Here is a 19,718-nt window from a genome sequence, read left to right on the forward strand (position 1 = left end):
CCTGGAAATGCAGTGCTGGGTTGGCTTGGTCGGATTCCCTGACTGAAAATATTTTAGTGATATAGAGCATTTAATAGGATGCAGTCTATATATATATATATATATATATATATATATATATATATATATATATATATATATATATATATATATATGCGAGATGCACAGAGGGATATTTGCACTCTGGCATCAAGATAAGTGCGTTGTCCATATCTGCCAGAAGATGTTATGGACACGACAGTGGTCAGGTGATGCAGATCCCATACGGCACATGAAAGTATGGTCGTATAAAGGAGAGTAGGTACTTGGGGTCGGTCCATCGGACCTGGGGGCCACGGCAACAGCTGGGAAATCCAACCTTTTTACCCCAAGTCACATCTCAGCAGAAAAAGACACTGTCTTTTCAGCCTCAATCCTTCCGTTCCCATAAGGGCATGCGGGCAAAAGGCCAGTCATATCTGCCCAGACATAGAGGAAAGGGAAGTAGACTGCAGAAGGCAGCCCCTTTCCAGGAACAGAAGCCCTCCACCGAGTCTGCCAAGTCCTCAGCAGGACGCTGGGGCCGTGCAAGCTGACTCAGGTGAGGTGGGGGGTCGTCTCAAGAGTCTCAGCGTGCAGTGGGATCACTCGCAAGTTGACCCCTAGATCGTACAAAGTATTATCCCAGGGGTACAGTTTGGAGATTCGAGACATCTTTTCCTCGCAGGTTCCTGAAGTCTGCTTTACCAAAGGCTCCCTCCGACAGGGAGGCAGTATTGGGAAAAAATTCACAAGCTGTATTTCCAGCAGGTGATAATCAAAGTACCCCTCCTACAATCAAGGAAAAGGGTATTAGTCTTCCACACTATATTGTGGTACTGAAGCCAGACGGCTTGGTGAGACATATTCTAAATCTGAAATTTTTGAACACTTACATACAAAGGTTCAAATCAAGATGGAGTCACTCAGACAGTGATAGCGAACCGGAAAAAAGGGGACTATATGGTGTCCCTGGACATCAAGGATTACCTCCATGTCCAAATTTGCCCTTCTCAACAAGGGTACCTATGGTTCGTGGTACAGAACTGTCAATATCAGTTTCTGACGCTGCCGTTGAATTATCCACGGCACCCCGGGCCTTTACCAAGGTAATGGCCGAAAAGATGATTCTCTTTAAAGAAAAGGGCATCTTAATTATCCCTTACTTGGACGATATCCTGAAAAGGGAAAGGTCCAGAGAACAGTTGGAGGTCGGAATAGCACTATCTAAAGTAGTTCTATGACAGCACGAGTGGATTCTAAATATTCCAAAAATCGCAGCGTTTTTCCGACGATACGTCTGCTGTTCCTAGGAATGATTCTGGGCATAGTCCAGAAAAAGGTGTTTCTCCTGGAGGAGAAAGCCAGGGAGCTATCCGAACTAGTCAGAAACCTCCTAAAACCAGGCCAAGTATCAGTGCATCAATGCACAGGAGTCCTGGGAAAAATGGTGGCTTCTTATGAAGCAATTCCATTCGGCAGATCTCACGCAAAAAATTTTCAGGGGGATTTGCTGGACGAATGGTCCGGATCGCATCTTCAGATGCATCAGCAGATAATCCTGTCTCCAAGGACAAGGGTGTCTCTTCTGTGGGGGCTGCAGAGTGCTCATCTTCTAGAGGACAGCACATTCAGCATTCAGGACTGTGTTCTGGTGACCACGGATGCCAGCCTGAGAGGCTGGGAAGCAGTCACACAGGGAAGAAATTTCCAAGGAATGTGGTCAAGTCTGGAGACTTTTCTGCACATGAATATACTGGAGCTAAGAGCAATTTCCAATGCTCTGAGCCTAGGAAGACCTCTGCTTCAAAGTCAGTCGGTGCTGATCTGGTCGGACATCATCATGGCAGTCGCCCACGTAAACAGACGGGGCGGCACAAGAAGCAGGAGGGCAATGACAGCAAGAACTTTTCGCTGAGCAAAAAATCATGTGATAACACTGTCAGCAGTGTTCATTCCGGGAGTGGAAAACTGAATTTCCTCAGCAGGAATGAATTCCACTCGGAAAAGTGGGAACTTCATCTGGAAGTTTCCACATGATTGTAAACCGTGGGAAAGACCAAAGGTGGTCATAAGATGGCGTCCCACCTGAAGCGCCAAGTCAAGAGACCCTCAGGCAATAGCTGGGTCGCTCTGGTAACACCGTGGGTGTACCAGTCGGGTATGTGTTCCCTCCTCTGCCTCTCATACCCAGGGTATTGAGAATTATAGGAAGGAGAGGAGTAAGAATTATACTCGTGGCTCCGGTTTGGCCAAGAAGGACTTGGTAACCGGAACTTCAAGAGATAAGAAGGGTCTTGATTCAGCAAGAATCATGTCTGTTCCAAGACTTACCGCAGCTGCGTTGACGCAGGGGCGGGTGAACGCCGGATCCTAAGGGAAAAAGGCATTCCGGAAGAGGTCATCCCTACCCTGGTCAGAGCCAGGAAGGAGGTGACCGCACAACATTATCACAGTTTAGGTGAAAATATGTTCCATGGTGTGAGGCCAGGAAGGCTCCACGGAAGAATTTCAACTAGGTTAATTCCTATATTTCCTGCAAACAGGAGTGTCTATGGGCCTCAAATTGGGGTCCATTAAGGTTCAAATTTCGGCCTGTCGATTTTCTTCCAGAAAGAATTGGCTTCAGTTCCTGAAGTCCAGAAGTTTGTCAAGGGAGTACTGCATATACAACCCCTTTTGATGTCTCCAGTGGCACTGGGGGATCTCAACGTAGTTTTGGGGATTCCAAAAATCACATTGGTTTAAACCACTCAAATCTGTGGATTTGATATATCTCACATGGAAAGTGAACATGCGGTTGGTCCTGGCCTCGGCCAGGCGAGTGTCAAAATTGGCGGCTTTTGTCTCACAAAGCCATATCTGATTGTCCATTCGGACAGAGCAAAGCTGCGGACTCGTCCCCAGTTTATCCCTAAGGTGGTGTCAGCGTTTTACCTGAACCAGCTTATTGTGGTACCTGCGGCTACTAGGGACTTGGAGGACTCCAAGTTGCTGGATGTTGTCAGGGCCCTGAAAATATAGTTTTCCAGGTCGGCTGGAGTCAGGAAATCTGACTTGCTGTTTTATCCTGTATGCACCCAACAAGCTGGGTGCCCCTGCTTCTAAGCAGACTATTGCTTGTTGGATTTGTAGTACAATTCAGCTTGCACATTCTGTGGCAGGCTTGCCACAGCCAAAAATATGTAAATGCCCATTCCACAAGGAAGGTGGGCTCATCTTGGGCGGCTGCCCGAGGGGTCTCGGCTTTACAACTTTGCCGAGCGGCTACGTGGTCGGGGGAGAACACGTTTGTAAAATCCTACAAATTTGATACCCTGGCTAAGGAGGACCTGGAGTTCTCTCATTCGGTGCTGCAGAGTCATCCGCACTCTCCCGCCCGTTTGGGAGCTTTGGTATAATCCCCATGGTCCTTTCAGGAACCCCAGCATCCACTAGGACGATAGAGAAAATAAGAATTTACTTACCGATAATTCTATTTCTCGGAGTCCGTAGTGGATGCTGGGCGCCCATCCCAAGTGCGGATTATCTGCAATACTTGTACATAGTTATTGTTAACTAAATCGGGTTATTGTTGTAGTGAGCCATCTTTCAGAGGCTCCTCTGTTCTCATACTGTTAACTGGGTTCAGATCACAGGTTGTACAGTGTGATTGGTGTGGCTGGTATGAGTCTTACCCGGGATTCAAAATCCTTCCTTATTATGTACGCTCGTCCGGGCACAGTATCCTAACTGAGGCTTGGAGGAGGGTCATAGGGGGAGGAGCCAGTGCACACCACCTGATCCTAAAGCTTAATTTTTGTGCCCTGTCTCCTGCGGAGCCGCTATTCCCCATGGTCCTTTCAGGAACCCCAGCATCCACTACGGACTCCGAGAAATAGAATTATCGGTAAGTAAATTCTTATTTTAAATCATAATGACAACAGAAACTACCCAAATGACCCTGATCAAAAGTTTACATACCCCTGTTCTAAATACCGTGTATTGCCCCCTTTAACATCAATGACAGCTTGAAGTCTTTTGTGGTAGTTGTGGATGAGGCTCTTTATTTTCTCAGATGGTAAAGCTGCCCATTCTTCTTGGCAAAAAGCCTCCAGTTCCTGTAAATTCTCGGCCTGTCTTGCATGAACTGCACGTTCGAGATCTCCCCAGAGTGGCTTAATGATATTGAGGTGTGTGTGTGTATGTGTATATATATATATATATATATATATATATATATATAAGTACTGTGCAAAAGTTTTAGGCAGGTGTGGAAAAAATGCTGCAAAGTAAGAATGCTTCCAATAATAGCCATGTTAATAGTTTATTTTTATCAATTAAAATGCAAATTGAATGAACAGAAGAGCAATCTAAATCAAATCAATACTTGATGTCATAGGCAAACATGGTGGGGGTACCAGTTGCCCAGTAATCCCCCTCCTTATGGCAAGTGGCTCAAGTTATGACAACAATAGCAACGGGAGAGCTGCCACCACATCATGCAGTTTAAGGGACTGCTGCTTCTACCAAGCTTGCTCTGTGTGTGGATCTGAGTCCTCAAATAGTGCACTGGACCAGAGAGTAGCTGCCAGAAAGAAGAGTAAGGGGCCTTACCATGAGGTAGGAGAATGTGTGCTTAGAAAGTGCAGAACTGGTTCTATTATGTTTGTGTGTTTTATTATGGTATGTTTAACTTTTTTACTAACCATATATTTATATTTTCTCTAACGTCCTAAGTGGATGCTGGGGACTCCGTAAGGACCATGGGGGGATTAGCGGCTCCGCAGGAGACTGGGCACAACTATAAAGAAAGCTTTTAGACTACTGGTGTGCACTGGCTCCTCCCACTAAGACCCTCCTCCAGACTTCAGTTAGATTCTTGTGCCCGGCTGAGCTGGATGCACACTAGGGGCTCTCCTGAGCACCTAGAAAGAAAGTATATTTAGGTTTTTTATTTTACAGTGAGATCTGCTGGCAACAGACTCACTGCAGCGAGGGACTAAGGGGAGAAGAAGCGAACCTACCTAACAGGTGGTAGTTTGGGCTTCTTAGGCTACTGGACACCATTAGCTCCAGAGGGATCGACCGCAGGACCCGACCTTGGTGTTCGTTCCCGGAGCCGCGCCGCCGTCCCCCTTACAGAGCCAGAAGCAACGAAGAGGTCCGGAAAATCGGCGGCAGAAGACTAAGGTCTTCACCAAGGTAGCGCACAGCACTGCAGCTGTGCGCCATTGCTCCTCATGTACACACACTCCGGTCACTGATGGGTGCAGGGCGCTGGGGGGGCGCGCCCTGAGGGCAATATATGACACCTTGGCTGGCAAATCTACATCATATATAGTCCTAGAGGCTATATAGATGTAAAATTACCCCTGCCAGTATTCCAGAAAAAGCGGGAGAAAGTCCGCCGAAAAAGGGGCGGGGCTTCTCCCTCAGCACACTGGCGCCATTTTTCCCTCAAGGTTCCGCTGGAAGGAAGCTCCCTGGCTCACCCCTGCAGTCTGAACACTACAGAAGGGTAAAAAAGAGAGGGGGGGCACTAAATTTAGGCGCAGTATAGATAATATATATATGATATATATAAAAAAGCAGCTATAAGGGAAAACACTAATTTATAGTGGGATCCCTGTGTTATATAGCGCTCTGGTGTGTGCTGGCATACTCTCTCTCTGTCTCCCCAAAGGGCTTTGTGGGGTCCTGTCCTCTGTCAGAGCATTCCCTGTGTGTTTGCGGTGTGTCGGTACGGCTGTGTCGACATGTTTGATGAGGAGGCTTATGTGGAGGCGGAGCAAATGCCTGTAAACGTGATGTCACCCCCTGCGGGGTCGACACCTGAGTGGATGGTGCTGTGGAAGGACTTACGCGACAGTGTCGACTCCTTGCATAAAAGGTTTGACGACATACCTTTTGTGGGACAGCCGGCTTCTCAGCCTGTGCCTGCCCAGGCGTCTCAAAAGCCATCAGGGGCTCTAAAACGCCCGCTACCTCAGATGGCTGACACAGATGTCGACACGGATACTGACTCCAGTGTCGACGACGATGAGACTAATGTAACTTCCAGTAGGGCCACACGTTACATGATTGAGGCAATGAAAAATGTGTTGCACATTTCTGATGTTACCCCTGGTACCACAAAAAAGGGTATAATGTTTGGAGAGAAAAAACTACCAGTAGCTTTTCCTCCATCTGAAGAGTTAAATGAAGTGTGTGAAGAAGCGTGGGCTTCCCCTGATAAAAAGCTGGTAATTTCTAAGAGGTTACTAATGGCGTACCCTTTCCCGCCAGAGGATAGGTCACGCTGGGAAACATCCCCTAGGGTGGATAAAGCGCTCACACGCTTGTCAAAGAAGGTGGCACTACCGTCTCCGGATACGGCCGCCCTGAATGAATCTGCTGATAGAAAGCAGGAGGCTATCCTGAAATCTATATATACACACACAGGTGTTATACTGAGACCGGCTATTGCTTCAGCCTGGATGTGCAGTGCTGCTGCTGCGTGGTCAGATTCCCTGTCAGAAAATATAAATACCCTAGACAGGGACACTATATTGCTAAACGTAGAGCAAATAAAAGACGGACTTTTATACATGAGGGATGCACAGAGGGATATTTGCCGGCTGGCATCCAAAATTAGTGCAATGTCCATTTCTGCCAGGAGAGGGTTATGGACCCGGCAGTGGACAGGAGATGCAGATTCCAAACGACACATGGAAGTTCTGCCTTATAAGGGTGAGGAGTTGTTCGGGGATGGTCTCTCGGACCTCGTTTCCACAGCAACAGCTGGGAAGTCTACATTTTTACCCCATGTTCCCTCACAACCAAAGAAAGCACCGTATTATCAGGTACAGTCCTTTCGGCCCAATAGGGGCAAGCGGGTTAAAGGCACGTCCTTTCTGCCCAGAGGCAGAGGTAGGGGAAAGAAGCTGCAGCATACAGCCAGTTCCCAGGAGCAAAAGTCCTCCCCCGCTTCCTCTAAGTCCACAGCATGACGCTGGGGCTTCACAGGCGGAGCCAGGTACGGTGGGGGCCCGTCTCAAAAATTTCAGCAATCAGTGGGCTCGCTCACGGGTGGATCCCTGGATCCTTCAAGTAGTATCTCAGGGGTACAAGCTGGAATTCGAGACGTCTCCCCCCGCCGTTTCCTCAAATCTGCCTTGCCAACCACTCCCTCAGGCAGGGAGGCAGTGTTACAGGCAATTCACAAGCTGTATTCACAACAAGTGATAGTAAAGGTGCCCCTACTTCAACAAGGAAGGGGTTACTATTCCACAATGTTTGTGGTACCGAAACCGGACGGTTCGGTGAGACCCATTTTAAATTTGAAATCCTTGAACACATATATAAAAAAATTCAAGTTCAAGATGGAATCGCTCAGGGCGGTTATTGCAAGCCTGGACGAGGGGGATTACATGGTATCACTGGACATCAAGGATGCTTACCTGCATGTCCCCATTTACCATCCTCACCAGGAGTACCTCAGATTTGTGGTACAGGATTGTCATTACCAATTCCAGACGTTGCCGTTCGGTCTATCCACGGCTCCGAGGGTCTTTACCAAGGTAATGGCCGAAATGATGATACTCCTTCGAAAGAAGGGAGTTTTAATTATCCCGTACTTGGACGATCTCCTGATAAAGGCGAGGTCCAGAGAGCAGTTGTTGGTCGGGGTAGCACTATCTCGGGAAGTGCTACAACAGCACGGCTGGATTCTAAACATTCCAAAGTCACAGCTGGTCCCTACGACACGACTGCTGTTCCTAGGGATGGTTCTGGACACAGAACAGAGAAAAGTGTTTCTCCCGGAGGAGAAGGCCAAGGAGCTGTCATCTCTAGTCAGAGGCCTCCTAAAGCCAAAATAGGTGTCGGTGCATCACTGCACGCGGATCCTGGGAAAAATGGTAGATTCCTACGAAGCGATTCCATTCGGCAGGTTTCATGCAAGAACTTTTCAGTGGGACCTGTTGGACAAGTGGTCCGGATCGCATCTTCAGATGCATCGTCGGATAACCCTGTCTCCAAGGACAAGGGTGTCTCTGCTGTGGTGGCTGCAGAGTGCTCATCTTCAAGAGGGCCGCAGATTCGGCATACAGGACTGGGTCCTGGTGACCACGGATGCCAGCCTTCGAGGCTGGGGAGCAGTCACACAGGGAAGAAACTTCCAAGGACTATGGTCAAGTCAGGAGACTTCCCTGCACATAAATATTCTGGAACTGAGGGCCATTTACAATGCCCTAAGTCAGGCAAAACCCCTGCTTCAAAACCAGCCGGTACTGATCCAGTCAGACAACATCACGGTGGTCGCCCATGTAAATCGACAGGGCGGCACGAGAAGCAGGATGGCAATGGCAGAAACCACAAGGATTCTCCGATGGGCGGAAAATCACGTGTTAGCACTGTCAGCAGTGTTCATTCCGGGAGTGGACAACTGGGAAGCAGACTTCCTCAGCAGGCACGACCTCCACCCGGGAGAGTGGGGACTTCATCCAGAAGTCTTTCAAATGATTGTAAACCGTTGGAAAAGGCCACAGGTGGACATGATGGCGTCCCGCCTAAACAAAAAGCTAGAAAAATATTGTGCCAGGTCGAGAGACCCGCAGGCGATAGCTGTGGACGCTCTAGTGACACCGTGGGTGTACCGATCGGTTTATGTGTTCCCTCCTCTTCCTCTCATACCAAAGGTACTGAGGATAATAAGGAGAAGAGGAGTAAGAACTATACTCATTGTTCCGGATTGGCCAAGAAGAGCTTGGTACCCGGAACTTCAAGAAATGATGTCAGAGGACCCTTGGCCTCTACCGCTCAGACAAGACCTGCTGCAGCAGGGGCCCTGTCTGACGGCATGGCGGTTGAACACCGGATCCCGAAGGAAAAGGGCATTCCGGAGGAAGTCATTCCTACGCTGATTAAAGCTAGGAAAGAAGTAACCGCAAACCATTATCACCGCATATGGCAAAAATATGTTGCGTGGTGTGAGGCCAGGAAGGCCCCAACGGAGGAATTTCAGCTGGGCCGTTTCCTGCACTTCCTACAGTCAGGGGTGACTATGGGCCTTAAATTGGCTTCCATTAAGGTCCAGATTTCGGCTCTATCGATTTTCTTCCAGAGAGAACTGGCTTTACTACCTGAAGTTCAGACTTTTGTTAAGGGAGTGCTGCATATTCAGCCCCCTTTTGTGCCTCCAGTGGCACCTTGGGATCTCAACGTGGTGTTGGATTTCCTAAAGTCACATTGGTTTGAGCCACTGAAAACCGTGGATTTGAAATATCTCACGTGGAAAGTGGTCATGTTGTTGGCCTTGGCTTCGGCCAGGCGTGTATCAGAATTGGCGGCTTTGTCATGTAAAAGCCCTTATCTGATTTTCCATATGGATAGGGCAGAATTGAGGACTCTTCCCCAGTTTCTCCCCAAAGTGGTATCAGCTTTTCATCTGAACCAACCTATCGTGGTGCCTGCGGCTACAAATGACTTGGAGGCTTCCAAGTTGTTGGACGTAGTCAGGGCCCTTAAAATCTATGTTTCCAGGACAGCTGGAGTCAGAAAGACTGACTCGCTCTTTATCCTGTATGCGCCCAACAAGTTGGGTGCACCTGCTTCAAAGCAGACTATTGCTCGCTGGATCTGTAGTACGATTCAGCTTGCACATTCTGCGGCTGGACTGCCGCATCCTAAATCAGTAAAAGCCCATTCCACGAGGAAGGTGGGCTCTTCTTGGGCGGCTGCCCGAGGGGTCTCGGCTCTTCAACTTTGCCGAGCAGCTACTTGGTCGGGGTCAGACACGTTTGCTAAATTCTACAAGTTTGACACCCTGGCTGAGGAGGACCTTGAGTTTGCTCATTCGGTGCTGCAGAGTCTTCCGCACTCTCCCGCCCGTTTGGGAGCTTTGGTATAATCCCCATGGTCCTTACGGAGTCCCCAGCATCCACTTAGGACGTTAGAGAAAATAAGAATTTACTCACCGGTAATTCTATTTCTCATAGTCCGTAGTGGATGCTGGGCGCCCATCCCAAGTGCGGATTGTCTGCAATACTTGTATATAGTTATTGCTTAACTAAAGGGTTATTGTTGAGCCATCTGTTGAGAGGCTCAGTTGTTATCATACTGTTAACTGGGTATTGTATCACGAGTTATACGGTGTGATTGGTGTGGCTGGTATGAGTCTTACCCGGGATTCAAAATCCTTCCTTATTGTGTCAGCTCTTCCGGGCACAGTATCCTAACTGAAGTCTGGAGGAGGGTCTTAGTGGGAGGAGCCAGTGCACACCAGTAGTCTAAAAGCTTTCTTTATAGTTGTGCCCAGTCTCCTGTGGAGCCGCTAATCCCCCATGGTCCTTACGGAGTCCCCAGCATCCACTACGGACTATGAGCAATAGAATTACCGGTGAGTAAATTCTTATTATTTAAATGTTCTATACAGCCTATACTATAGACCATATATAGTGTTAAATATTAATACTGCATTCCATAAAGTATTCAGTGTATAAAAAGACCAATGTTTTCATCAATGTCCTTGGTCATTACTAGGTTCTTCTACCGCTCCCTCCAGATTGTGGATTGCTTTTAGAAATTCCCCTCTGGAAATCCTGCATTTGCCACTGGGTGTGACCACCATTTTCCTTAAAAACAGCATCAATCCTTCACTTGCACACAAGTACATTTGCACACAGTTTTTGAACAAACCCAAAAGGGAGGTTGTTCCAAACATCCTGGAGAACTTATCACAGATCTTCTGTGTCTGTGGGCTTAAATCCTTTGGTCTCTTCATGTAATACCAGACAGACTCAATGATGTTGACATCAGAGCTCTGTGGAGGCCGTGGAAGTCAAAATACCGACTCCGGAATCCCAATACTACTTGGAATGCCAACACTGGCCATTCTGACAGGTAATCCATGAGACGGCGAGGCGGCGGCAGGTTAAAGGCTGCGGGATTCGGGTTAAGCTGTGTGTGGGGGGGGGGTGTTTGGTATAGGCCCCACCGGGGAGGGTTGGGGTTTGACTAAAAGAGGGGAGGGGGTTTAGGGTGCTAGAAGGGAGGGTTAGTGGGCCATTGTGAACATCGAAATGCCACGGTTGGTTTCTGGTTTTATCTTTATTGCTCATCTCCCTGATGTCATTTCGAAATAATACAGTAGTTTTTGTGTGATGCCAGAACAAACAAACAAAAATGATAACATTATTATTTATATAGCTATAGATATACTGTAGATATATCTATACATATCTATCTATCTATCTATCTATCTATCTATATTAAAAAGAGTATACGGAGTGTGTGTGCACACACCTATTCTCGAATTGCTCCAAACTTTCCTTGTTTAGCTTTAGGCTTTGTGACTTAGCTGCACCAAAACACTAATCCTCAATAGCTAAGAACCGCACACACTCTAGGATAAGAAGGCAAAAGACAGATCTGACATGAGCGACCCATGCGTACATCATTTTACTTAATCTGCAACTTTATACCAATTCCTTTGCCATAAAAACACAAATCCTATGTACATAGTAAACGATAAACAATGTGATATGCAAAATTGAGGAAAATGTATGCAAGTTGTGTGTAAAAATAAAAAAAAACTGCTAAGATTGTGTGTTACAGTTTCATGCTTGATGAAGAAAAGTAATCATCTTACCAGCAATTTGGACAAGCTTGAATTCTCTGAGAACAATCTGGGTGCTGGGTGGTTTATCGCTCACCTTTTAGTGCTTGGCAAAATTTGATGCAAATTCTTCTCTTGACATGTCTTGACCATAGAGGATATTAAATTCAAAACCTATGCATCATTACTTTACATATGTTTGATGAACAGCACTGAGTAATAAAAGTACTGCTTGTGAAGGAAGCCGTTGAAGTGCTTGTACAGATCAGAATTTGTGACTTTGTATTGTTCTTGTTTCTCTTTTGTATTTTTTGGCAGTTTGTATTGCTGCTATTTGATGATCAGTGGTTATAAAAACAGATGGTCATTTTAATTCTCTCCTGAGAATTTGTCTCCAGTGAAAACCCATCACAGGAATCTTCTATAAGAGCCAGCTGAAGGTTACTAGGTGATGACCATGATTACTGAACATGGCTGTACGTTTACTTTCCTAATGTCTTTCAATGTATTGGAGTAAAGCAGTAAAAATCAATGGATTAATAGTTACAGCTCGGTTTCTTCTTTTTAAAGGCTGTTGATGTTGTGGATCCAGGTGAAGAGAAGGAAGATCAATCATCAGGGTTCTCTAGGAGGAAAATCCTTTCTAACTGGGATCGATATAAAGCCGCAGAGAAAGAGAAGGAGAATGAAGTTCTGCAGCGCGGGACAGATTACAGTGTCCTCCTCAGTTCTGCAGGTTGGTGGTCAGACCACTTAATAAGTCAACATGGTATTCCATATATACTTAATGTAGGTTTCCATATATGTCCTTGTTGGATCACTTCAAAGTATGGAGGTCAGATAAGGTTTTTGTGCAGTCACACATTGTTTTTTTCAACACAGTGCATTGTCTGTTTGTATTTTTCTGACAGTGCGTGGGTTGGAGCTGGCATTTACCTGATTTCTCTGCCGTGTGCTTGAGGGATTTTTCAGCTGAAAATGTGGAGTTTTAGAAGAAATATATTATTTTAAGAAATAGATAATCCCTTGATGGCTACAAAGAAGCGAGAGCATCAGTTTATTGTGGTTTGGCAGAACATGAGCGACTGTAAAGAAAAATGTGTCAGTGGGATGTTTTATCGGAAATAGCATTTCCAATATATTTGAAGAACGTCACTCTACACATTGTGGAATAATGAAACCCCTTTATTACTGTTCGGCACAGATGTGCAATAACACTGTTCTATACATTGCTGCCAGTCTAACGCAACAGAACACAGCCATAGTGTTGTTTGCTTACAGATTCCTGCACTGTTCTCACCTTTTACTGGTGGCGATTCAATTGTTTAATGGGCGCCGATAATTGCTATCCCCTGTTACTTTAGATGGGGCAATATGCTATTCTTTGGGCGCCTATTGTGTTATCCGCTCAGAAGTGCAGAGGCTGTGAGCAGAAATGTTGGCGCCAACAGTGATTGTGTCTTAACAGCAGCAAAATTAGATTGCTGCCGGCAAATGCTTTCTAGGGGTGGGCACTCAAATAACAATTGAATCACCCCCATTGACTCTGAACTCTAATAGACTTTCCAGACAATATTTGCAGAGCTAGTTCTTCATTGATGTACGCAGTACGCTCCAGCAGTACTGAATTTCCACAATTTTTAATCATTCATATTATCTTGGGCTATTATCTTTCAGTAGCGCATGATATTTATTGTACCCACTTGAAGAGAGTGTTACCACAGGGCAGTAGCGCATGATATTTGCCCTATCACGTACATTAAGACTCTCCTCTAGCCTTCAAGCGTTCCCTGAAAACTCACCTATTCAGACAAGCTTATCAAATTCCAGAACCGCTCACATTACCTTCATAGCTTTCCTAACCAATTATATCCCCACAGTACAGTCCACACATATCCCCCACATATTTAATTCTTTACGCTCCCTTCCTATTGACCCTGGTTTATCACTGCTGTGATGTTATATCATGCAGCCCACCAAGAGCCTTTGCAATCTGGTGGACAACTATGCAATAGATAGCATCTATCCTTGTGTATCAATGCCTATTTCCATATAGATTATAAGCTTGCGAGCAGGGCCCTCCTACCCAGTGCTGAAAGTAGGGCGGTATGGGGTGGAACGGAGTACCATTAAGAAATATGGTGGTGGTACTCAGTACCACCAGCCCACAGCTGGGGCATAATTTATAAGGGGTATTTTTGTGTGTGGGACATAAAATGGCGTCAGTGGGATAACTGTGTGTGGCATAATATGTAATAGGCATTATGGTGTGTGGTATAATATGTAAGGATTTACAGTGTCTGGCATAATGTGTACTGGGGTCATTCCACATCAAATCAACACAGCCATTTTCATGACCATCACCGATTTCAATGAAATTTGCTGTGCTTGTTAGGTCTGACGAGAAACTAATTTACACCAAATTTCAACATCATAGGTTGGATATTTTTGGAGGTGGAGCCATTTAAAAATGAACAAAATATGAAATTTTACTGCCGCAGGGGTCTTTTCGTTTGCCTGTAACTTGAGTTCTAATTAAGACAGAGAGATGAAATTAGTGTCATTTTGAAGCTTCTGACTAGATCTTTTCACTTTAATTTAGTAAGGTAGTACTAAAAAAAGTTTAATAACCTTTGACCATGACCTTTGACCTCAATTTTTTTTAAAATAGGGATATTTTTATTTTTTGAGTTTTGGTTTTTATGAGTTTTCCAATATTTTATTTAAACATGTACCAAATTTCACTTTGGGACTCCCATGGGATAATGTGATAACAATAATTTACTGACAAGCAGGTAGCTAAATTATACAAAATTCTCACTTGCAGACAGTGTATTATAAAGTGTTTAAAAACAGCAATATAACCTTAATATATATAACAGACCAGGTTTTGTTCATGCTTTCCATGAGTTTAGTTTTTGAAGTTGCAGACAGAGGAGCATGCCATCTAAACGGTGGACAAACGCCGCCCGCCCGCCCCCTCCCGCCCAGCGACTGCCTCTGCCTGTCAATCAGGCAGAGGCGATCGCAGGGCTGAGACAGCCGTCGGCTGTCTGGCGTGCACCGGCGCACTGCGGCCCTGGCGCATGCGCAGTTCAGACCTGATCGCTGCTGTGCGAAAACGCACAGTAGTGATCAGGTCTGAATTAGTCCCATAGTCTCTCTAGATGCAGCCAAAGCCTTTGACAGCATAGAATGGCTATACTTGTGGGAGGTTACGAGTGGCTTGGGCTTTAGTCCAAACAATGTACGCTGGACCAGACTCTTTTACCAGCAGCCAACTGCCAGGATCTCTGTTAACGGTTCTATTTCTGCCTCCTTTTCTTTGTCACGGGGTACTAGACAGGGGTGTCCCCTCTCTCCCACACTCGTTGCTATTGCCATTGAACCCCTTGCGTGTATTATTAGGTCACATCCGGGTTTACTGGGCAAATGCATTGGCTCTAGTCTGTATAAAATTGCCCTTTACGCGGACGACTTATTGTTGTTCTTGCATGACTATACCGTGTCCATGCCAACCCTTCTACAGGTGATAGATGACTTTGGCAGATTTTTTGGCCTTTGCATAAATTGGTCGAAGTCTTTTTAAAAATGCCGGTGAATGCCCCCCCCCCTCCTTTTTCTCCTAAAATTTCTTTGCTTTGCCCTGGACTGGCCAATTTAAGTACCTAGGCATTCAGATTACTAATGGTTCCTCTGATTTTACCCTCTTAAACCTTGACCAACTGATGCAACACATTGTACGCAAATCTAAATCATGGTGTAAACTTCCTTTGACAGTCACTGGCAGGGTCAATCTTCTTAAAATGTTATTGCTGCCTAAACATCTGTACATCCTTTTGCAGTCTCTGGTATACATATTCCCCTCATTTTTTTAGAAGATTTAACAGCATTCTTTCCTCCTTAACTTGAGCCAATGGGCAACCTCGAATACAACTAAATACTCTCACCAGAACTAGGGCGGATGGTGGTCTAGCGCTCCCTAACATTCAACTCTATTATTATGCTGCTCAAATAGCTCATCTCAGGGTCTGGCTGCAGGATGATAATGTACTTTCTCTGCATTATGTGTTTATTCATTGTTGTTTTCCCGGGTTTTCACCTATGCAGGTTTTATTAAGTGCCAATTTATATCAGTTCTATTCCCCCATTATTTTTCAGGCTGCTAAAATTTGGCAGGCACTGCGGGTGCTTTCTAGATTTCATGGTCTTGACCTGGACACTCCCCTCTGGTACTCTCTCTGGCTTCCTGAATTGAAATCTCTTGCTGGCTGTGGTGTGTGGGCCCCTAAATCTATAGTCTCCTTGTCTCATCTGTATTGTGATGGAACACTGAATTCCTTCCAGCAATTGAAGGGCGAGTTTGGCTTGCCCTGCTCGTACTTCTATCGCTTCCTTCAAATTAGGCACGCATTGCAGGCACAATTCAGGAACACACTTCCTACACTCCTACCGTTTCCTATAAAGACTTTCTTTATCATCCACTAGGGGTCACTGGAGTACTCTTGGGATATGGACGGCTTCCACCGGAAGAAGGCACTGAATAAATTAATTTTTGAGACTACTCCTCCCCTCCATATCCTCGAGCACTTCAGTGTTTTTTCTGTGCTCGACACAGTTAGAAGGCATAGTGGAGCTCGTCCACGAAGTATTGGAATTTTTTTTTTAGTTCCTAAGTTTTTCTTCTTTCAAGGATTTCCACGTCCTTTCCCCCCTTCTAACAGGCGTGGGTCAGGGACAGTGGAAGCGGCTGAGAACAGCCGTGAGTGTCGGACCTCTCTGTAAAGAGCTCCCTCACTCCACCTGCAGGCTGCCTGCAAAAAGCTGGACGGAGCTTGGATGAGAAGCCCCGTCATAGACTTTGGTCACGGTCCAGGTATGTTAGGGGCGGTCAGCTCTTGCTGCCGCTCCACTGTTGGGGATTGTATTGGGTACTCACCGCTGCCCGGAGCGCGTTTGCATGGGCCGCGTCACGGCTCCATGCGGCGCGCTCTCACTCTCCGCTCCCAGCATCTTAAATACCAGACCGCTGCTCCCCGGCGCCGCAGCAGCGCTGCCTGGCTACACAGACACTCCGCAAAATGTGTGGGGCGGGCGGGAGCGCGTGTGCATAGGCCGCTCCAGGGCTCTATGCAGCACGCTCGCTGCTTCCGCTATCCGCCCGCAGCAGCCGAGGAGTTCCCGCTGCCTGGGCCTACAGGTACAGGCCGCTCACACGGCCCTATGCAGACTTCCACAGGCCCCGACCCGGTGCTGTACACGGAGGTCGTGGGAGTGGGGGGGGGGGAGACATTGGCAGTATTTGGCATGCTTAATATGTTAATGTTCTCCTGTCTGTTCCAGGTTTCCTTTATTACATCTCGGCTAAGAGTGGTACTAGGGGAATTTTGGGGTCAGTTTTCTTATTGCTGGCAGGCACTGCACTTGCCTGATATATACCAGGAACTTTGGTGTTATTACTGAGTCGTGCAGTCTGTCTGTGTGTAGTTTGTATTGTCTGTCTTTTATAATGAGTAAGACACCAGCAAAATCTAAGAAACATTTTTCATGTCATGTCTGTAAGAGTGTGTTGCCTGATGGATCCACCACATGTACAGCATGTGTTGTTAATACAGCCATAAATACGATTTCAGAAGTAAAACCACCATCTCTGGACCCTCCATGGGCTTTACTTGCAGATGTATTAGTTGGTTTACAATCAGAGCTGGCCGCCTCTCGTGAAGAAAGAGAGGCGGCAAGATCTGAGTTTAAAATGAGACCATTTGAGTTACCAGAGTCTCAATCTGGTCAGAGGTCCACCTTGAGTGGAAAAGATAAATTTCCTTTTCCTAATAATTCTCCAGTCTCTGGGATACTAGACCTCACTGAACAGGAGTATGAGGAGGGCGAAATAGGGCAACAGTCAGATAGTGACGATTTTGACAGCCCAGGTATTGACAATCTCATCAGAGCAGTACGTCAGTCGCTGGAGTTTACGGAAACTGAGGAGCCCCTGACGAATGATGAGGTAGTTTTTACTAAACGACAGAGATCTCCGATGTGTTTCCCTATTTCGGAATCTCTTAATAAAATGTTACTGGAATCACGGAAAAATCCGGATAAACGGTTTTCTATTCCTCGTAGATTTAAATAGAGTTACCCGTTTCCAGAGTCCATGACAGCTACTTGGGAGAACCCACCATTGGTGGATTCATCCGTATCCAAACTTACAAGGAAGTTAACCATACCAGTACCAACTGCTACTACGCTTAAAGACCCTGCAGATCGTAAAATAGAGGCTATGCTAAGGTCCATGTATACAGCAGCTGGAGTGCTGCTGAGACCTGGGTTGGTTGGCATTTGGGTTACTAAAGCTTTAATGGTATGGATAAAAGAGCTCAAGTCGGCTCTGCAAGATGACCATCTTATACTTCTCGCGGATCAAATCTGGGAAGCTGCTGAATATCTATGTACAGCTTCTACTGACGTCTGTCAGCTTACTTCTCGCCTGTCCTCATCGCTAGTCATAGTACGACGAGCACTTTGGCTGCGTTCTTGGCAGGCGGAGACGGAGGTTAAAAAAGGTATAGAGGCATTGCCTTATGATGGCGAGAAGCTTTTCGGTCCTGAATTGGACAAATGGATTTCTGAGGCTACTGGAGGAAAGTCTGTGTTTCTTCCATCGCCTACAACTATACCTAAACGGAAATATTCTGGTCCGGCGTTCAAATCCTTTAGAACTCAGCCCTTTCGTGGGCAGGGCACAGGAGCAGTCACGCCTGGTAGAAGAGGTCGGGGACGTAGTGCTCGACAATCCAATGCACGTCGTCAAGACACGAAGACCACTAACAAACCAGTGGCATGACGGGCTCCCAGCCCATCTCGGATCTCCAATTGTGGGAGCACGCCTTCAGAGCTTTCAGGGGGCGTGGCTGCAGACGTCCACAGATGGGTGGATCCGCAAGTTAGTATTAGAGGGTTACAAAATAGAGTTCGATTATCTTCCGACAGGAAGATTTTTCACGACAGGACTGCCTGTGGCGGACGACAAGAAAGCAGTTCTGCAGGTTGCCATTCAGTCTCTGCTGAATGCTGCAGTTGTAATTCCGGTCCCCGTGCAGGAACAGGGGCAGGGTTATTATTCCAGTCTGTTTCTGGTACCAAAACCAGATGGCTCAGTCAGGCCAATATTGAACCTAAAAGGTCTCAATCATTACGTCACTTACCACAGATTCAAGATGGAATCTCTCAGGTCAATAATTGCAGGGTTAGAGCCGCAGGAATTCATGATTGCACTGGATCTCAAGGATGCGTACTTACACATTCCGATTTGGCCACCTCACCAGAGTTTCTTAAGGTTTGCGATAAGGCGAGACCATTACCAGTTTCAGGCTCTCCCGTTTGGCCTCTCATCAGCGCCTCGGGTATTCACCAAGGTAATGTCCGTGATGATAGCTCATCTCAGGTCCCTAGGGGTAATAATTGTTCCGTATTTGGACGATCTACTCATAAAGGCTCCGTCTCAACAATTGCTTCTCCAGCATGCTTTGCTAACGTACAATGTACTAGTTCAGCACGGTTGGATAGTCAGTTTAAAGAAATCACATCTAATTCCGTGTCAGCGACTTCAATTCCTAGGGATGATTCTCGATACAGTAAAACAAAAGGTTTACCTGCCACAACAGAAAGTACAGGTCATTCGTCATCTGGTGCAATTAGTGCTCAAGCCACGCACAGTCTCAGTACATTTGTGCATTCGCCTTTTAGGCACAATGGTGGCGGCTTTCGAAGCACTTCAGTTCAGAAGGTTTCACTCACGTCCGTTTCAACTGGAGGTGTTAGCGCAATGGTCGGGATCACATCTACAGTTGCACCACAGGGTGAGATTGTCGCCACAAGTCAGGGTGTCTCTTCTCTGGTGGTTAAAAATACACAATCTATCTGCAGGGAGACGATTCGGCGTCGTGAATTGGATAATTCTGACAACAGACGCAAGTCTCAGAGGTTGGGGAGCTGTAGTTCAGAGTCATCGGCTCCAGGGCCTCTGGGCAAATCACGAAAGATCGCTATCCATAAATGTTCTGGAACTCAGGGCGATTTACAATGCTCTAAGACAAGCAGTGTACATGTTTCGTTTTCAGAC

At 46.4% G+C, this 19,718-nt stretch overlaps 1 protein-coding gene across 4 annotated transcripts in view; it reads left to right on the forward strand.

Moving 5' to 3' along the window:
- The window catches only part of AVEN (apoptosis and caspase activation inhibitor), a 731,650-nt gene that overhangs the window by 87,592 nt on the left and 624,340 nt on the right, over nt 1-19,718 (forward strand). For all 4 annotated transcript variants that reach the window (XM_063948021.1, XM_063948022.1, XM_063948020.1 and 1 more), the window contains exon 2: nt 12,167-12,332. In XM_063948021.1, the coding sequence (XP_063804091.1) occupies nt 12,167-12,332 (166 nt within the window). The remainder of the gene's footprint in view (nt 1-12,166; nt 12,333-19,718) is intronic.

This window comes from Pseudophryne corroboree, chromosome 12 (assembly GCF_028390025.1).
Source record: "Pseudophryne corroboree isolate aPseCor3 chromosome 12, aPseCor3.hap2, whole genome shotgun sequence".
NCBI lineage: Eukaryota > Metazoa > Chordata > Amphibia > Anura > Myobatrachidae > Pseudophryne > Pseudophryne corroboree.